The sequence below is a fragment of the Protobothrops mucrosquamatus genome, unplaced genomic scaffold (assembly GCF_001527695.2).
Source record: "Protobothrops mucrosquamatus isolate PMUCROS unplaced genomic scaffold, P.Mucros_1.0 scaffold1587, whole genome shotgun sequence".
Lineage (NCBI taxonomy): Eukaryota > Metazoa > Chordata > Lepidosauria > Squamata > Viperidae > Protobothrops > Protobothrops mucrosquamatus.
The window spans coordinates 8,717-24,952 of record NW_015387750.1 but is presented as its reverse complement, the minus strand read 5'-3'; the positions used below and the strand labels follow the sequence as shown (position 1 = coordinate 24,952).

Genomic DNA, 16,236 nt, shown 5'->3' with positions numbered 1-16,236 from the left:
GCACACTTATAATAGCACGAAAAATGATGCTACAGGGTATTCTCCATATCGACTGGTGTTTGGCAGGGAGGCTCGACTGCTAGTAGATATAGCATTTGGCATCTCAATGGATGAAACCCCCTTCAATTATGTGGACAGGTTGAGGAAGAATCTGAAGATGGCATAAGAGACTGCTCTAGAGTTTCAGAGGTTCAAAAACAGAGAAACAGGAGGAATTATGACTTGAATGTGAGAGTTCAAGATTTGCATCCTGATGATTGGATATTATTGAGAAATCTGGGCATTCCTGGGAAGCATAAACTGGTGGACCGATGGAGTTCTCAGCCATACATCGTCAGTGAGAAGCTACATGGATTGCCAGTGTACCGGATTCAACTGGAAAAGAGTTCAGGGCCTCTGAAAGCTTGGCCCAAAATCATCTTTTGCCTCTAAATGAGATAATACAAGCCTCTCAGCCATCTGCTCAAAAGTACTGAACCCTGCCCAACAAGGAGGAGACCAGTGACTCAAGCACAACCTGATTCATCCATGGAAGGAGAAAAGGAGGACAGTGAAGAGGAAGAGGGCTGTGTGAACTGGTTGTGATCATTGGAAAACATTGCAACAGCTCCCCCCACATCAGGCACTGAAATGGGGCCTGAGCAACTCAGGCCAGATGCCCCTGAGTTTGTACCTAGAGCTTGGGAATGGGAAGAAATTCTTAGAGAACCGAAGTGGAAGGCTGACAAGCAGTGTGAGCAGCTGCCAAAACTGGAGAGAATGCCAACAGCTCCAGAGGCTCCTGGGCTGGAGGAACCTGTGGAGAAAGTCTCAATTCTTCCACATGCCTCACAAAATCTAGAAAAAGAGAATGGGCTTCCAGCCCCAGAGACTTTTGGGTATGAGAAGTCTCGGGAGGATGACTCATTTGTTACAGCTGAACCAACCTTACAAAGACCAAAACGTGCAATACATCCCCTTAGAAGACTGACATATGATACTCTGGGCCACAGCACAAAAGAGGCGGTACTCACTGCTAGACTGCTGTCTCCCCAGGATCTGCGGGTCTTCTCTCCTTCTATGCCACCTCTTTGAGGTGGCTTTTGGCCCAGTTAGGATCCCCAAATAGAAAGAAATCAGCCGTAGGATGTGGAGCCCCGTGATCCCTCGGCTCTTGAGCTAACTGCGCAAAACCGGAAGCCTGCTTTATATCATTATTTATATTGTAAGCTGCCTAGAGTTGCTTGATAATCACATGGGTGGTATATAAATTTAATAAATAATAAATATATACATAAATAAATAAGTAAACTCTTTCAGTTAAAGTAAGAAATAAATTACTACTATTCCCTTTTCCCCATTTAAATCCATTTTTTATAATTGCAGACAATCTTAAGAGTAATATACAAATATTCTCACAATCTCCCAAAGTTATTTTGCTTTATTCTGTATTAATGACTCTCTTCTTTAATTATAATTTTCAGCTGTTTTTGGTTCCCTCTAATATTCAACCTTCAAAGTTCCATTTTATCATTTTTTTCCTAATCAACAGCATTTTCCTATGGGAAGGTTTCTTATGCTTTATTTCAAAATATATTTATTTCTATAATTCTAAACAACCAACTGGAAGAATTCTTGTGCAGGAAGTTCTTGACTTGCGGCCACTAAATGAGACATTTGTTAAATGAATTTTGCCCCATTTTATGAACTTCCTTGCCACATTTGTTATGTGAATCACTTCACTTGTTCATTTAGCAACAGGGTTGTTATATGAATCTGGCTTCCCCATTGATCTTGCTTGTCAGAAGGACAGAAAAGATGATTACATGATTCCAGACATTGCAATTGTCATCAATATGAGTCAGTTGCCAAGAGTCTGAATTTTGATCATATGACCATGGGAATGCCGCAGTGATCATAAGTGTAAAAAGCAGTCATAAGTCACTTTTTCAGTACTGTTGTAACTTCGAACAGTCACTGAATAAATTGTTATAAGTCAAGGGCTATATGAAATGAATTTCAAAATATTATGTCAAATTCATCTGTGTCCTTAATAGCAATAGCAATAGCAATAGCACTTAGACTTATATACAGCTTCACAGTGCTTTACAGCCCTCTCTAAGCTGTTTACACAGTCAGCATTTTGCCCCCAACAACCTGGGTCCTTGTTCTACCAACCTCGGAAGGATGGAAGGTTGAGTCAACCTTGAGCCAGTGAGAATTGAACTGCCAAACTGCTGGCAGCTGGGAGTCAGCAGAAGTAGCCTGCAGTACTGCATTCTAACCACTGCACCACCAGGGCTCTTAATCCATTTATAACTTTCCAGAATCAACATTCAAATTATCTTTTTGATGTTTATTCCAAAATATATACTTAAAGTCCTTATGTCAAGTTTTGAAGCACAGTTTTGCTGGTGTGATAAATATTGCTTCTCGGTTTGCCAATGAACTTGGGGGGAGGGGAGAGGTTTGGAATGCAGCTTCAAAGATTAAGAAGCCACACCATGAGACTCAAGGGTATTGCACCAGATATCTGGCTATTTCTAGAGTTGCTTTCTCATAACCATATTGTCAACGCTGCCAACATCGGGTGTTCTTGCTTTGACAACATATGGAGATGCAGCCATTTCCCTTAACTTTGTTTTACTCTTAGAGTTAGAATTAGATGATACTGGGGGGGGGGGTTGAGGAGGAGGAATGTGCATGGGAGTTAGTTAGACATAACAATATTGCAGTTGTATGAGAGTCAAGGTTTTTTGTAATAAGAGATGATAAGAAATGGTGGGTTGGAGAACTGGAGGGAAAGCCTGTGTTTCAAATTAATTGCAGAATGTAATTTATGACTGTTAATTAGAGGAGGGATTTGCACTAGATACTATATGTTCAGGGGAGGGGAATTCAGATTTTGGCTTCACCGATTTCGTGCCGATGTTGTGCTACTCTAATAAAGGTTCTTTAAGGAAAACAATGTCTCGAAGTTAATTGAAGAGTTTCATCTGTCGGAACCATGACAAATATTTTTCTACTTGATTGGGCAATGTGGCCTGACCCAGAGGGAGGAGGGAGAATTCAGTGCTTTTACTATATGGGTTTGGGAGGGGTCTTGCCAGAGCTGGTTTTGCTTTCATTAGTGCCGAAGTAATGTACTCAATAAAGTTTTAAAATAAGAGATCAGCATGTCTCAAAGGTGTTTGCTTGGTTGGGTTCATCAGTGAGAAGTTAAACTTGCACAAACCTTATTTCTCAAAGATTGAAGAAAATTCACTTGGTGAATTGAAATTTGCCATTTGCAGGTTTTTAGTATCCATAAAATCATTAAGCAATTTCTAGGAGTGATTAACATAGGAAATATGCAAATCCTATTTCCATAAATGTGTCAATTACAGTTTGGGCATAGAAGCCAAGGCAATTCCTTGATTCCTGCTGTTTTTTGATCTCGTAGTGAGGAACTTCTGTCTGGAGCATGTGTGGGGGATCCCAAGTCCTCCCCTTGTCCAGAGAGGAATTCCTAGAAGTGGATCCCTAAATTTGTGATGGAAATTTATTGTGGCTTTTTATCTCTATTATATTGAAATTATATTGTTCTATATTGTAAGCAAACATTATTTAAGTTATGCTCATATTTGGTATTTTATTGCACCAAGAAATCATTCCCGGCCAGAACAACGTTGTGACAACATATTAAATAGGTGTGGATAAATTCAAATATGTGAGTTTTCTGAATAATGAGCCTTAATGTGGCAGGACAGTGTAGAGAGTAATGGAGGTTGACCTTGACAGAAATATGTAACAATCATTCCAAAAGGCAAAGAGGGCTGAAATGTTCTTTAAATTCTGGGAAGCAAGATAATATTCAGAAACAGCTGAGGCAAACAAATGCCTCATTCACTGGGGTATAAGAAGAAAGGGAGAATATACAATATGATCAGCAAGCTTCTGTTATTATAGCTTATCCCTATTCCTGTGGAATTCTGGAAGTTAGAGTTTACAACTCTTAAAATGCCCAAGGTTGAGAAACACTAGCCTATCTCAATAAAGTATAGCTCTAGTCTTCCTGTGGAGTTGATATGCTGATAATGGTCTACTTAGAGGAGCTGAGAAGTAGAAAATGGAATGAGTCTTGTTCAAAGAACAGATCAGTTTACCCCTATATATAAGACGGGCAAAATGAGTCAAAATATACTCAATGGGTTAGTGAGGGGTCATCAGTTGTGTAAGCCTTTAGGTTTTGTGATTGGACTGAAGAATAACAGAATAAAAGACTTGGAAGGGACCTTGGAGGTCTTCTAGTTCAACCCCCTGCTCAGTCAGGAGACTTTATACCATTCCAGACAAATGACTGTCCAACCTCTTCTTAACACCTCCAGTGATGAAGCACCCAGAACCTCTCAGCCAAGCCATCCCACTGATTAATTGTTCTGTCAGGAAATTTCTCCTTAGTTCTAGGTTGGTCCTCTCCTTGATTAGTTTCCATCTGTTGCTTCTTGTTCTGCCTTCAGGTGCTTGGGAGAATAGGTCGACCCCATGTCCTTTCCTAGAGGTGCTGAACTATAATTCCCAGAATCCTCATTCAGAGTGATCAAGACCATCTGGCCATAAATGTAAAGCAAAACAAAGGGCAAGGCAAATATAGAATTAAACAATTTATCCTCTGCTTTTTTCTGTCATTTTTTGGACTGTATTCAACATTGCCCCTGTCAAATAATGTAGAATAGTGAAACATTCTGGGGAAAACAAATCTCGTAAGGAATAGAGGTGATGGGACTTTGGGGGTATTGTTGTCAAATGCTATGTATTTTCTCTTTAAAAGAATAAAAAGGAAGAATTTGGACTTTAGGACTAATATAACTTCTGATCAACTTTTTTCTCGTTCCTTGGCTGAACAGAGAGAGAGGGACAGGAAGATGTTAAGTGAGCATCAGAATCTTTATTTCTATAAGCAGAAAGGCACAAATACAAAGCCCCTTTCTTATAACAACCATGGGTGATCACAACACTTGGCAAAGACTGTAATGTGTCAGGGTAAACCCTTTTTGGATTCAAGCTTTGAGTTCAGATTTGGAAAACAGTTTTGCTCTAACTGGGTGATTTCTTAATGCTCTCTAGTATGGCTGGCCTACAGCTGGAAGTGAAGTACTTTTCCTGGACAACCTTTCACAGGGGGTGTGTTATGATCTGATATATCTGTTGGGACGTCTTTGTTGACAAAAGCAACTGGGCATTTCACCACACATTCATCAGTACTGTTGTATCCTGGGGAAGTACTATATTTTCCAACGTGATGCTCAATCAAATGGGAGTGAGCGTGTCCCTTCTGGAAAAAAACAACACAAAACATGCAAGCACTGATGAGTCTTCTTCGGCCATTGAACCTGAAGCTTATCCTGCTTTGAACTTTCCAACACATTAAAATCCAGCTTGACAAAAGTGAATCAAGAAAACCAACTGGTGTTAATATTTTCAATACAACTTACAATCATTCATTTAGTGACCCTTTGAAATTACAACAGCCCTGAAAAAAGCAACCTATGCCCGTTTTTCGCACTTACCACCCTTGTAGCATCCCCATGGTCACATGATCAAAATTCAAATGCTTTGCAGTCAGAATCTATTTATGACGGTTGCCGTGTCCAGGGGTCTTGTGATCCCCTTTTGCAGCCTTCTGACAAGCAAACTCAATGGGGAAGCCGGATTCACTTAACAACCGTGTTACTAATTTAACTACGGCAGTGATTCACTTAACAACTGTGGCAAGAAAGGGTTTAAAATGGGGCAAAACTCATTTAACCAGTCTCGCTTCGCAATAAAAAATGGGGGTGTGATCTTAAATTGAGGACTTGGTGTAATTTGGCAGTTGGTGAATGTTGGAATAGAAATCAAATGAATAAAATTGAAAAACAGCAATTAGTCTTTCAGTTAACAGAACACAGAATACCAGAGATGGAAGGACCTTGCAGGCCGTCTTCTTTATGTTATTGTAAGGCATATCATTAAGGCATAATGTGTTATAACCACAGTTTGTTGAACTAATAGCATGACAATTAAAGGGCCAGAATTGGACTGGGGCGATCTAGATTCAAACTCTTCCTGGCTAGATAAATTTCTGGGTAGCTCTGAGCCAATTATTTTTTCTCAGCCCAACCTACAATCCAAAGTGTTGAGACTAAAATAATAATCTGAGAGAAAAGAAAGTATATAAATAAAATAATCTAGTGTTTACATATCAGACTTTATAAGATATCAGAGCATTTACTCATGTGAAGGGATGCAGGGGAATCGATAGCTGGAACAGGAAGATAATTTTGAGCTGCTTGGATGGACAGAATGGATAAGAGAAACCAAGAGATAGATGGACTTCAACTCCCTGGGAGGTGAAATCCACGCATCTTAAAGTTGATGAGGTTGACAAACACTGCTGTGGAGAACGGGGAAAGAAGATGAACAAAATTGCATTTAACGTACATACCTTGACATCAAGGATGACACAGTCCGACTCAAACTTTTCATCTTTAGGTTTTTCCAGGCTAGCATGCGACCTGAAAACAGTTGATCTGCAGAATGCAATATGCTGGAGAAAGGGAGGGAGAGAAGGAAGAACTAAGATATTTCCAGGTGAACCCAAATAAATCCCCCAAATGGTCAAAGGACTTCTATGCAGGGGAAAAGATAAAGCTACTACTGAATGAAAGAATCCGGTCAGGTCACAACCCAATTTCTTAAAGTAAATCGGCATCATATTCTTCTTCAGATGTTGGCAGGAGGTTTTGGGGAAGCATTATTTCTGGACGAATTGTGAAGAAATTAAGGTTGTGCAGAGGTTAAAGTGTAAGATTTGGGCTGTTGAGAGCCAGATTCAACTCTCAATTTCTCTCTGTGGAATATTTGGCCTTGCACACTTATTTGGAATGTGGTCGGGGTTTGCTAGGATAGATAAGAGAGAGAGAGAGAGAAATGGCAATTGCCCAGATAGGATTGGAGTTGACCCTCGCACTTACGTCTTCTCCTGCTGTATAAGGATGGCACTGATGATGGTCATCGTGGGCTTCCTGAGCAGTGCAGTTAACCTCCACAATAACAAACTCCACATAGTAAGCTTCAGGCTCATACTGAAATCAAAGCAAGAGACGTTTTAGTTGGGTTGTGGGTAGAAATGGCAAAATTGAAGAGCTGGGAGAAAGAATTTTAGTCCTGTCTGCTGCACATATCCCACGGTCACCTGTGGTCACCTGTTCCTTTGGCAGAGGGAGAGGTAATTTGTGAGCCCCAGAGCCCTTAAGAAATAAGGATTTCCTAGCTTTTTATATGACTGTTTCATTGCTTCTGTTTTACTTGGTGGCTGTTTCTATGTTTCACTTGACTGGGTATTGGCCGTAATTATATTTTATAAATAAAATATCAGTGAATCCTTGTTCACTACAGTCAGAGGCCTGGAACGTAAATTTTAAAAAATCGGCTAGAGCCCCTGGTTCTTGAAAAGTTGCCTCTCCCTTTTTTCTTAGCAGCTGGTTCTTTGTGGGATCTTGGTGCTCACTGAGCTTGGTTGTTTTCCTGCAGACATTTCACTACCCAAACTAGGTAACATCATCCATTCTAGTCGATCATCAGTCTAGCACCGATGATGTTACCTAGTTTAGTTACTATAATGTCTGCAAGAAAGCAACGAAGCTCAGAGAGGACGAAGGACCCCTCATTTCAATCCTGAGCAACAAATATTCTCCTTTGTGGGTATCTGGTTCTTTTCTTAGACTTTTTGCAGAGCATAATTCCTCCTGTCTCCTCCTCCTATCTCTTAGTTATATGAAGTATCAAAACGTTAAACTGGAAGAGATGATCAGAATTCCTTTTTAACCTCTGCACACTTACTTTGTGCTGCCCTCTTGAAATCTCAAGAACTTCGTAAATGTGGCCGGAAAGTTTTTCATTGTGTTTATTAAGCACATATTCAACAGAGTCTACCACGTGAGGGTCATTCGGAGACAACAGAATTGGACATTTAGGACAATGTCGCAGTATATTTTCCACAGAACCTGGAAAGAAAAAGAAATGTCAAGAAGGGCATTTAAAGCAGATGGCAGTCTTAGCTGAGAACTTCTGCAAAAGAGCAGGAGACCCTACACCATTTCAGACAAATGGCTGTCCCATCTCTTCTTAAAAGCTTCCAGTGTTGGAGCACCCACAACTTCTGATTCATTATCCTAAATGTCAGGAAATTTCAGGCAGCTGGTTAAAAAAAAAAGTTGGACAGCAGGTTAAAGTTATGGCTTTTTCAACGGGAGAGGACAAGTATAGGTAGTCCTAGACTTATGACCATAATTGAGCCCAAATGTTCTGTTGCTAAGCGAAACATTTGTTAAGCGAATATCCCTATTTTACTACCTTTGTTGCCACAGCTGTTAAGTGAATCACTACCGTTCTTAAATTAGTCTCACTGTTGTTAAGTGAATCTGGCTTCCCCATTAAATCTGAGTCAATTGCCAGGCGTCTGAATTACAGTCATTCCTTTAGTGGCATTTAGGTACAACAGCACTGAAAAAAGGGACTTAATGACTGTTTTTCACACTTATGGGTATGGCCCTTTCAGCCTCCCCATGGTCATGTGACCAAACTTCAGACACTTGATAACCGCCTCATATATAGGACGACTGCAGTGTCCTTGGATCAGGTGATCCCTTTTTGCGACCTTCTGACAAGCAGAGTCCATGGGGAAGCCAGATTCATGCAGCAACCATTGCAGTGATTCACTAAATAACTGTCAAGAAAGGTTGTAAAACAGGACAAAATTCCCTTAGCAACTGTCCTGCTTAGCAACAGAGTGTTTGAGCTCAATTCTGGTCGTTAAGTTCAGGATTGTAACTATATCTAGGTAGGCATTCCAAACTGTTGTCAGATACATTGTCCCAATCGATCAAATAGTTTCTTTAATGGGACAGAAAAGAAGAGGGATCACCTGTTGTCCTACTTTCTGTCCCTATTCCGCTCCTGCAATGTACCCAAAAGGGTTCAAGTTGGAATAATCAAAGGCCACTCCCTTTTGAAATGTCAGTGTTAACTACCCACAATATCATTTTCAGCAGTTCTATGAAGGTCAATTCCTTTTGATATATGAATATAGAGATACATAAATAATGGATGGATGGATGGGTGGGTGTTGATCAAACTCTTTCTCTCTTTCTCTCTCTTTGTTTCTTCCCCTTGCTTTGCCTGTCTTTTTTCTCTCATTTTGCACTTAAATGTTTTGATGTTTTCTAATGTTGAATAGACTTTGAGCCGTAGTTTTTGCTGGTTGATCTGAATAATTATTGTGTATTTTTTAGATAAATTGAAAATTTTCCATAGCGTGGAATGAATGAATGAAGGAAGAAAGGAAGGAATGTCAAATGCTTTATTAAAGTTTTGTAATTGGCTCCAGTCCATACCCAAGCATCGAATTGATTTGAACTGTCAATTTGAATCAAATCCATCATTTAAATGGATTGAAAACAGCATTTTAATTTGTATTGCTAATCAGATTGAGAAAAAAAGGTTTTGTAGATGCAAAATAAACAGTTTGGAAGCATCCAATTCAGTAATCCACTCCATCTCATTAGATTGACTTGAATAGCCTTACAACTGAATTAAAGCAATGTGTGCTTCGGATGAAACATCTCAGGATGCTGCTAAGATGCTGCTGAATTTTGAAGAAAGGCTGTGTGCGTAACTCACTGTCATAAAAAGTTAATAAAAAGGATAGGAAAAGAGAATAAGCCAATGGTTAGCTCAGTGACACCTTAGTTTCTTGAACCCAGCCCAACTAAGAGTCCAAGAGTCATGAAGTTGAATTACCTGGAGTGGAGTGGCATTTCACAAAAACCTCATCTTCAAAAGTAGCAATATCATGGATTATTCTGACATTACAGTCCATTTCAACAGCCTGGAGATACAAAAGCACCATATGAAACATTAAACTTTAACTTAACATAATTCAACTAACCATTATAGATTGGTGTTTTAAAACTGGTGCTTCTGGGGAATTTTAGCATCAGTAGGATTTATTTATGTCCATTACAACATATCTCATGTTTTTAGGAGATAAGTGATTATTAAAATGAGCTCTGTGCACTCGTAACTTGGGTAGACTAATTTGTGAGGCAGCCATCATTATGGTAGTTAATGCACTGTGGTGGAATGTTGTCTGAATTCCCAGGAGGGAGGGGTTGCATTCCAGAGGAGCAAGAGACAGCAAAGTTTACATAGTTTGGTTGGGAAGAAGAGGATCAAGACAGCTCCTCCCTAGAAGTTCTGAGTGTAAATTTAAGGACACATGCAGTTTGCTTTAGTTTGGCATGATTTCTGTCTATAGGTAAGGAACAATAAGGGGAAATTGCTTTTCTGTAACTGAGCAGGTCTTTCTTGGTTTTCAGCCTGACATGCCTACTTCCTTCAAAACCATCTTATTGGTCTCTTTGGAGAAACATTTCCACATGTTGTAATAAGAGAACTTCTACTTGGCCAGTTCAATATTGACAAAAATTGGGCAGTAACCTATAAACCTGGGACGACCAACCTTGGACATAGCTGGCTGGGGAATACTTGGAGTTGAAGTCCACAGGTCTTAAAGTTGCTAAGGTTGGATCTCTCCTCTTTTAAACAGAGGAGCAACAAGGCGCTTTTCATGGATTCCAGGCTGTGAAGAAGTCAGCTTTGGACACCACGGGATTAACGTGAAAGAAGAATTGACTTCTTAATTCCTGACTAATTCATTGCTCAGAGTTGAAATAAAATCCAGCTATGAAATGTGAACTCAAAATGAATGCCCATGGAACATTAGCGACCTCTGAGGTTTCATTAATCCTTTGTACACCAATATATCAGAAATTCAATTTACTCTTAGTGCAGTGGTAAGAAGCCACCTTTCCTCTCACAAAATTTTACATTTTCAACAACCCTCAGACACTTACATGATTAAGCTGTGGCCTTACAGTACAGTTCTCGACAGGAGTTGAATCCAACACGTGACATTCTGTCTCCAAAAGATTTAAATTAAAGTGGAATACCACCGAACGGCCATCCTAAAACAAAACAAAATAGGATGAAAATGACTTTTCTCACTGCATTTTTCTGTCTCTGTTGCATCAGCTGTCCTTGGAAATGTTTGAATTGACACCTAAGTTAAAGACCTCATCCTGGTGTGCTTCTCAGTTATGAACTGCTTTAAAGAAAATACACCCAACAGGAAATTTCCATGCTGTCTTAAGTTAGACACAGTTCCTTTGGATGTTGCAAGGCAGACAAAACTGACATTTCCTGACGTGAACATCTGATCTGCTCTGCCTGTGATATGAGGTTTTCTTGAAGACCTCAGTTAATTTCCCAGTTGTTGGTTTTGGCCAGGTCTGGGTTGAAGAAAGTGCCTCTTTCTGACATTGCATGGTTCACGTATGTGCATATTGTCTATTTAACCAACAGCATTTTGGGTCCGAAAAATGGCATCAGGTCGTCCTGGCCGGTCTATCTACAGATACATAGGACAACTGTTTGCGACAGGGGTCTAATGAAGATTGGATGGTTGGGAGAGAGCTAACATTTTTCTCAGTTGGGGTGTTCACACAATGCTTAACCCAGTTGCAGAATTAACCATTTCCTGGATTTCCATTACACACCATACCATTAAATAAAGGGGCTGGGCTGACACACCAAATTTATCCAGTGCTCATACCAAATTCTGCATAACCAAATGAAATCACAAAAACCTTCTCTGAGCTGGTTAAACATGTTGTCTGTATAGTGCAGATCACAAGCTGACCATCCTCTCTTTCTAAGGACCTGACAGCTGAAGAAGCAGCAGTCAGAAGTATAAGCATTGATTGGGATGGGGGCATTGTGTGTCACTATCAGCAAAATGGTGGAAGGAACAACAGAACGCAAACCCTGCCTCTTTTGTGATGCCTTGCGTGACCAGGAAAAGGATGTGGCTTACATTGTAACTCTCCATCCAGCATACGAATAGTGCCAGACCTGTTTATTATAAAGATGTGAGAACTTGTAGGACTGTCAAAAAGGAATTTGTTGGTTTTAGCCCAACATAAGGATTGAATTCCCTGCCAATCCTGGACCAGGCACCCCATTCTGACTTGCTGAAGGAACAATAGAAACAACAAACTATAATCAGTGGGTGACTCCGGTGAAGAAACAACTGGATGGCCATGTCATATCTGTACCAACCTTGGCCTAAGATGTGTTTTTCAAGTGGAAATCTAAAAATATTTCCTTTTAAATAACCAAAATAGAAAATTGGAGCCCTAGCAGGACATCCAGTTGCTGAGGAGAACATGCTGCTGGTCTCACTAAAAATTGGAGAGGGAAGAATAAGAAAGAAGGAGACTGTACAAAACGGAATGGCTGGAGAAAAATTTGGAAAGAGAGGTTCAGTGTACAGAACAGTTGTCAGTTCCCGGTAGGGGAAGGAGAAGAAAAAAATTGTGGAATCCTTGGGGCTCTCTGAGCTTGGTGGTTTCCTTGCAGACATTTCATTACCTGAACGAAGATAATGACCTAGGTAAGATCAGGGCTTTTTTTCTCATAAAACACCCAGAACGGAGTTCCGACACCTTTTTGGATGGAACCTTGTAGGGTAGGCAATGCGGGTTGGATGACGCATGTGAGTTCCAGCACTTTTTTTTTTTTTTTTTTTACAAAAAAAGCACTGGGTAAGATCATCAGTGCACCAAGGATTTCAGAGTTGAATGCTGATCTACCTGTATTCTCTTCTGCTAGAAAAAAAAGGTCCAGAGATAACTTCCCTGAAAGAAGGGAAGTGAAGACCCAGAGAAGGAACATCTTCACCCAAGATGGAGGAGACCAGCTGGCTGCAGATAGTATCCTCATGCAGTACCCAAGAGGGTATGGAGATGGTTGGTCATTGGAAAATCCTTAGTCTTTGGGGAAGGATGGGGCAGAAGGCCCTGAGAAAGGTTTTCCCCCAGTAGAGAAGCAGTAGATGTTCAGCTGAGCAGATCCAGGAGAAAGTCAAACTGTGCTGAGTGCACTACTATTAAAATCCAGCCCATTCCTTTCTTTTCACTCTCTCTGGACAAGCTCAGAAGTGAGGGAAGGAAACAGAGTGAAAGGAAGAGGAAGCAGGAGAACTAAAGGGGAAGAGGAAAACTTGCCACCAGGTGAACACTGGGATTGCATTGTATGCTCCAGTTATAATCCCAAAAGTGCTTTCCCAAAAGGCAACTGGACTGTCTTGTTTTTTTTTTCCTTGAAAACATTTCACTTCTCATCCAGAAAGCTGAAGAAGCTTCTTGGATGAAAAGTGAAATGTTTTCAATGGGGGAAAAAACCCCCCAAGAAAGTCCAGTTGCTTTTTGAAAACACTTTTGGGACAACCATGACCTGGATGATTGAGAATCTCCATAGACATCATTCCAGTTGTAAATACCTGTTGTAAATAATTTCATTGAAAATAGTATTAGCATGGGGGTGGACCCAGCTGTCAGAGCAGGCGGCGGTGTGAATGGTCTCTCCGGCACTGCCAAACGCTCGTCCTAGGTCCGTGGGGCTTATCCGAGCCGAAAGAAGCCTCGTGGGGGCGACGGAAGGTGTGGGTGATCTGCTGCTCTGCCGTTGGTGGCAACTGGCGAAGGGTAGCAGATAAACCCGGTACCAAGCGGATCGGGAAGAAGACAGCCAAAAATGGCCGCTGAAGCTGACAGCTGGACGGAGTAAGCGAGGAAATAGCGGAACGACGGTAAATTGGATTTGACTAAATTGACTTTTTCCCAAAGCTTTGTGAGCGGTTTTGGTAGACGCATCAAAAGAGAAAGCGGAAAGGGGAAGCCTGGAAAAAGAGAAGCTGAAGGAGTGGAAAGATAGCGGCAAGTGAACGTGGCAGGAAGAACGCCCGGAAGGGCCTGATGTGGAGGAGACAGGCTGCACTGATTAAAGACCTAACGTTTTAAAAGCCACACAAAAGGACAGGAATCAACCTTCATTTAAGCTAAGAACCTTGTCTTATGGCCTCGGGCTTTTGCCTTTGTCTGCTGAGTGGATTGGCCGGCGGAAAAGTGTCTGTTCTCTTTCTTTTAGTGTTTTTTTTTCTTCTCCCCGGAAAGAGATAGAGATTGCATGATAGAAGGAACTGGAATGATATAGAGACTGACAACTTTGGAATGTGTTGTTGAGGAGATAGCAGGTGTCTGTATGGACGTATAGAACGGAATGGTGTGAGACAGAAGAAAGAAGAAAAGAGAAAGGATATTAAAGAGAGATTGAAGGGTTTATTGGATTATATAAAGAAAAAAGGAATAACTCTGGGAAAGCTTAAAGTTAACAGCTGAGATTGAACTATTAGAACCTGTAATTGTATTAGTATTATATTGATAGAGTTACATAGATGGAATATACCAGCGTTATTGTTGCTGTTTAAACACCTGGAAGGGGAATAACGTAAAGAGGGAGAAAGTGGAAAAACGAAAAGAGGGAAGTGGAAAGTGGATATTTTGGAAGAAGAGTAAGTTGTGGGAGAGTTTATTTAAAATGGCAAGCAATCCAAATTTATCCAAGATTGGTGGGGGGAAGAAAAACGTAACACAAGGTTCCAGCCCTATGAGCCAAAGATCGTTAGATGACATGCTTCAAAGAGAATGTTCCAATCCACTTAAAGAATTGCAGGCAATGATGCACACAATCCAGGAAGTCATGATGAAGAACCATGAGGAAATTAAAACGGAACTAGAAGTAGTTAGGAATGTTACTGGAGAAATGAGAGAGAAGATTCAGGCAGTGGACGGAAGATTTGAAGCTTTTCAGCAGCAAATCACAAAAAATGAACAGAAGTTGCTGGCAGTACAGCAAAGATTGGATAATATAAGAAAAGAAGGTGGAAGAAATGGACAAAAACTTAACTGAAGCTAATAAAGAGTTAATGACAGCGGTGACGTTACTGGAAGCGGAGAAGGTGACCCAATATCTTAGATTCCAAAATTTTATTGAGGAAAGAGGAGAAGATCTTCCAGACAAGATGGTGGGTTTGTTGGCAGGAGCTCTGGAGATTGACAAAGAAGAGATGATTGCTGGAATGGACGAGACATATAGAGTGTAGACAAATTATGGGAGACGACATAACCTTCCCAGAGAGGTCCATGTGAAGTTTATAAAAAAGAAAATTAGAGATGAACTATTATATAGAACACGTGATGAACAGTTAGAATACGGAGGGAAACAAATTATTGTATTAAAACAGATACCAAAAAGGATGAGAGACCTCTGAAAGAACTACCTCTTCCTGATGTCCAGGTTACATCAAAGCAATGTAAATTTTAGATGGTTAACACAAGAGGGGCTTATTGTGACTTGGCAAGAGAAGAGGTTTAGATTGGATACAGTAGAGAAAGCGGAAGACTTCTACAGGCAATATTGTGCTTCAGAGGAAGACCTGAGGGATCTCGGAGAAGAAAGAGTTACGATTGAAAAAAGAAGAGATATTGAACGAATGTTGGAGAAAACAGGGACAGAGCAAAGCATGGAGGAAGAGAGAGGGGGAAGAGGTCATGATAGGCTAGAACAACAGAGGAGAAGCTAAGAGGAGGTGAAGGAAATAAGAATTACTAGAAGCACAAAGACACGACAAAAACAGGACAATGGGAGAGGAGTATAAGATTTGGTCAACAAATATTAGAGGGTTGAACGCAGCAGTAAAGCGTAGGAAAGTTTTTAGTAAGCTTATTAAACTAAATGCGGACCACCTAGCTGTTATATACTTAGTAAATGAAACTAGGAAAAGTTTCCTCCCATTGTACTTACCGAGGGAAGGAGACGGAAAATCTTGATTACATTGAGGGCTTGTTTGTATCCATGTAGTTTATGCTCGTTGATGTAGTGCACACCTATATCTGCCCAGTCTTTAGTGCCTTTGGTGTTGCAATCCATATTCGGCCCCAGTTGAAAGCTAACCGTAGATCCTATAATCTGACCCAGGAGCACGAGAGCTACAAGGGAATTCATGGCTGGGTTTAGAGATAATGTACCAGGCACTAGTTGGAACGAAGGAAGACTCCAGAGAACCTAACTTCAGGTGCTCCTTTTTATGGAGTGTTTCTGTTCGCTGTCCCCCCCCACCTGCCGCTTGCATTTGCTTATCTGGGAAGATGCAATATTTGCAGAAGGTCCTGCAAACAAGAGGAAAGGAAAAATAAATATGTGGAGACATCGAGTCAAAGTTTGATTAGATAAGGGGATAAATGCAGATTGTGCAAAAAGAGAAAACCAACTCTT

At 40.6% G+C, this 16,236-nt stretch overlaps 1 protein-coding gene across 1 annotated transcript; it reads right to left on the bottom strand.

Moving 5' to 3' along the window:
* Window positions 1-5,095: 5,095 nt before the first annotated feature.
* On the bottom strand, window positions 5,096-15,966 carry LOC107293328 (HSF-like protein). The gene is made up of 7 exons (XM_015822477.1): window positions 15,766-15,966; window positions 10,917-11,027; window positions 9,802-9,889; window positions 7,843-8,006; window positions 6,975-7,085; window positions 6,446-6,547; window positions 5,096-5,293 (listed from the first exon to the last, which is right to left on the bottom strand). Exons 1-7 carry the CDS (start codon window positions 15,964-15,966, stop codon window positions 5,096-5,098), a joined length of 975 nt encoding a protein of 324 aa, XP_015677963.1.
* Between the last annotated feature and the right edge of the window lie 270 nt (window positions 15,967-16,236).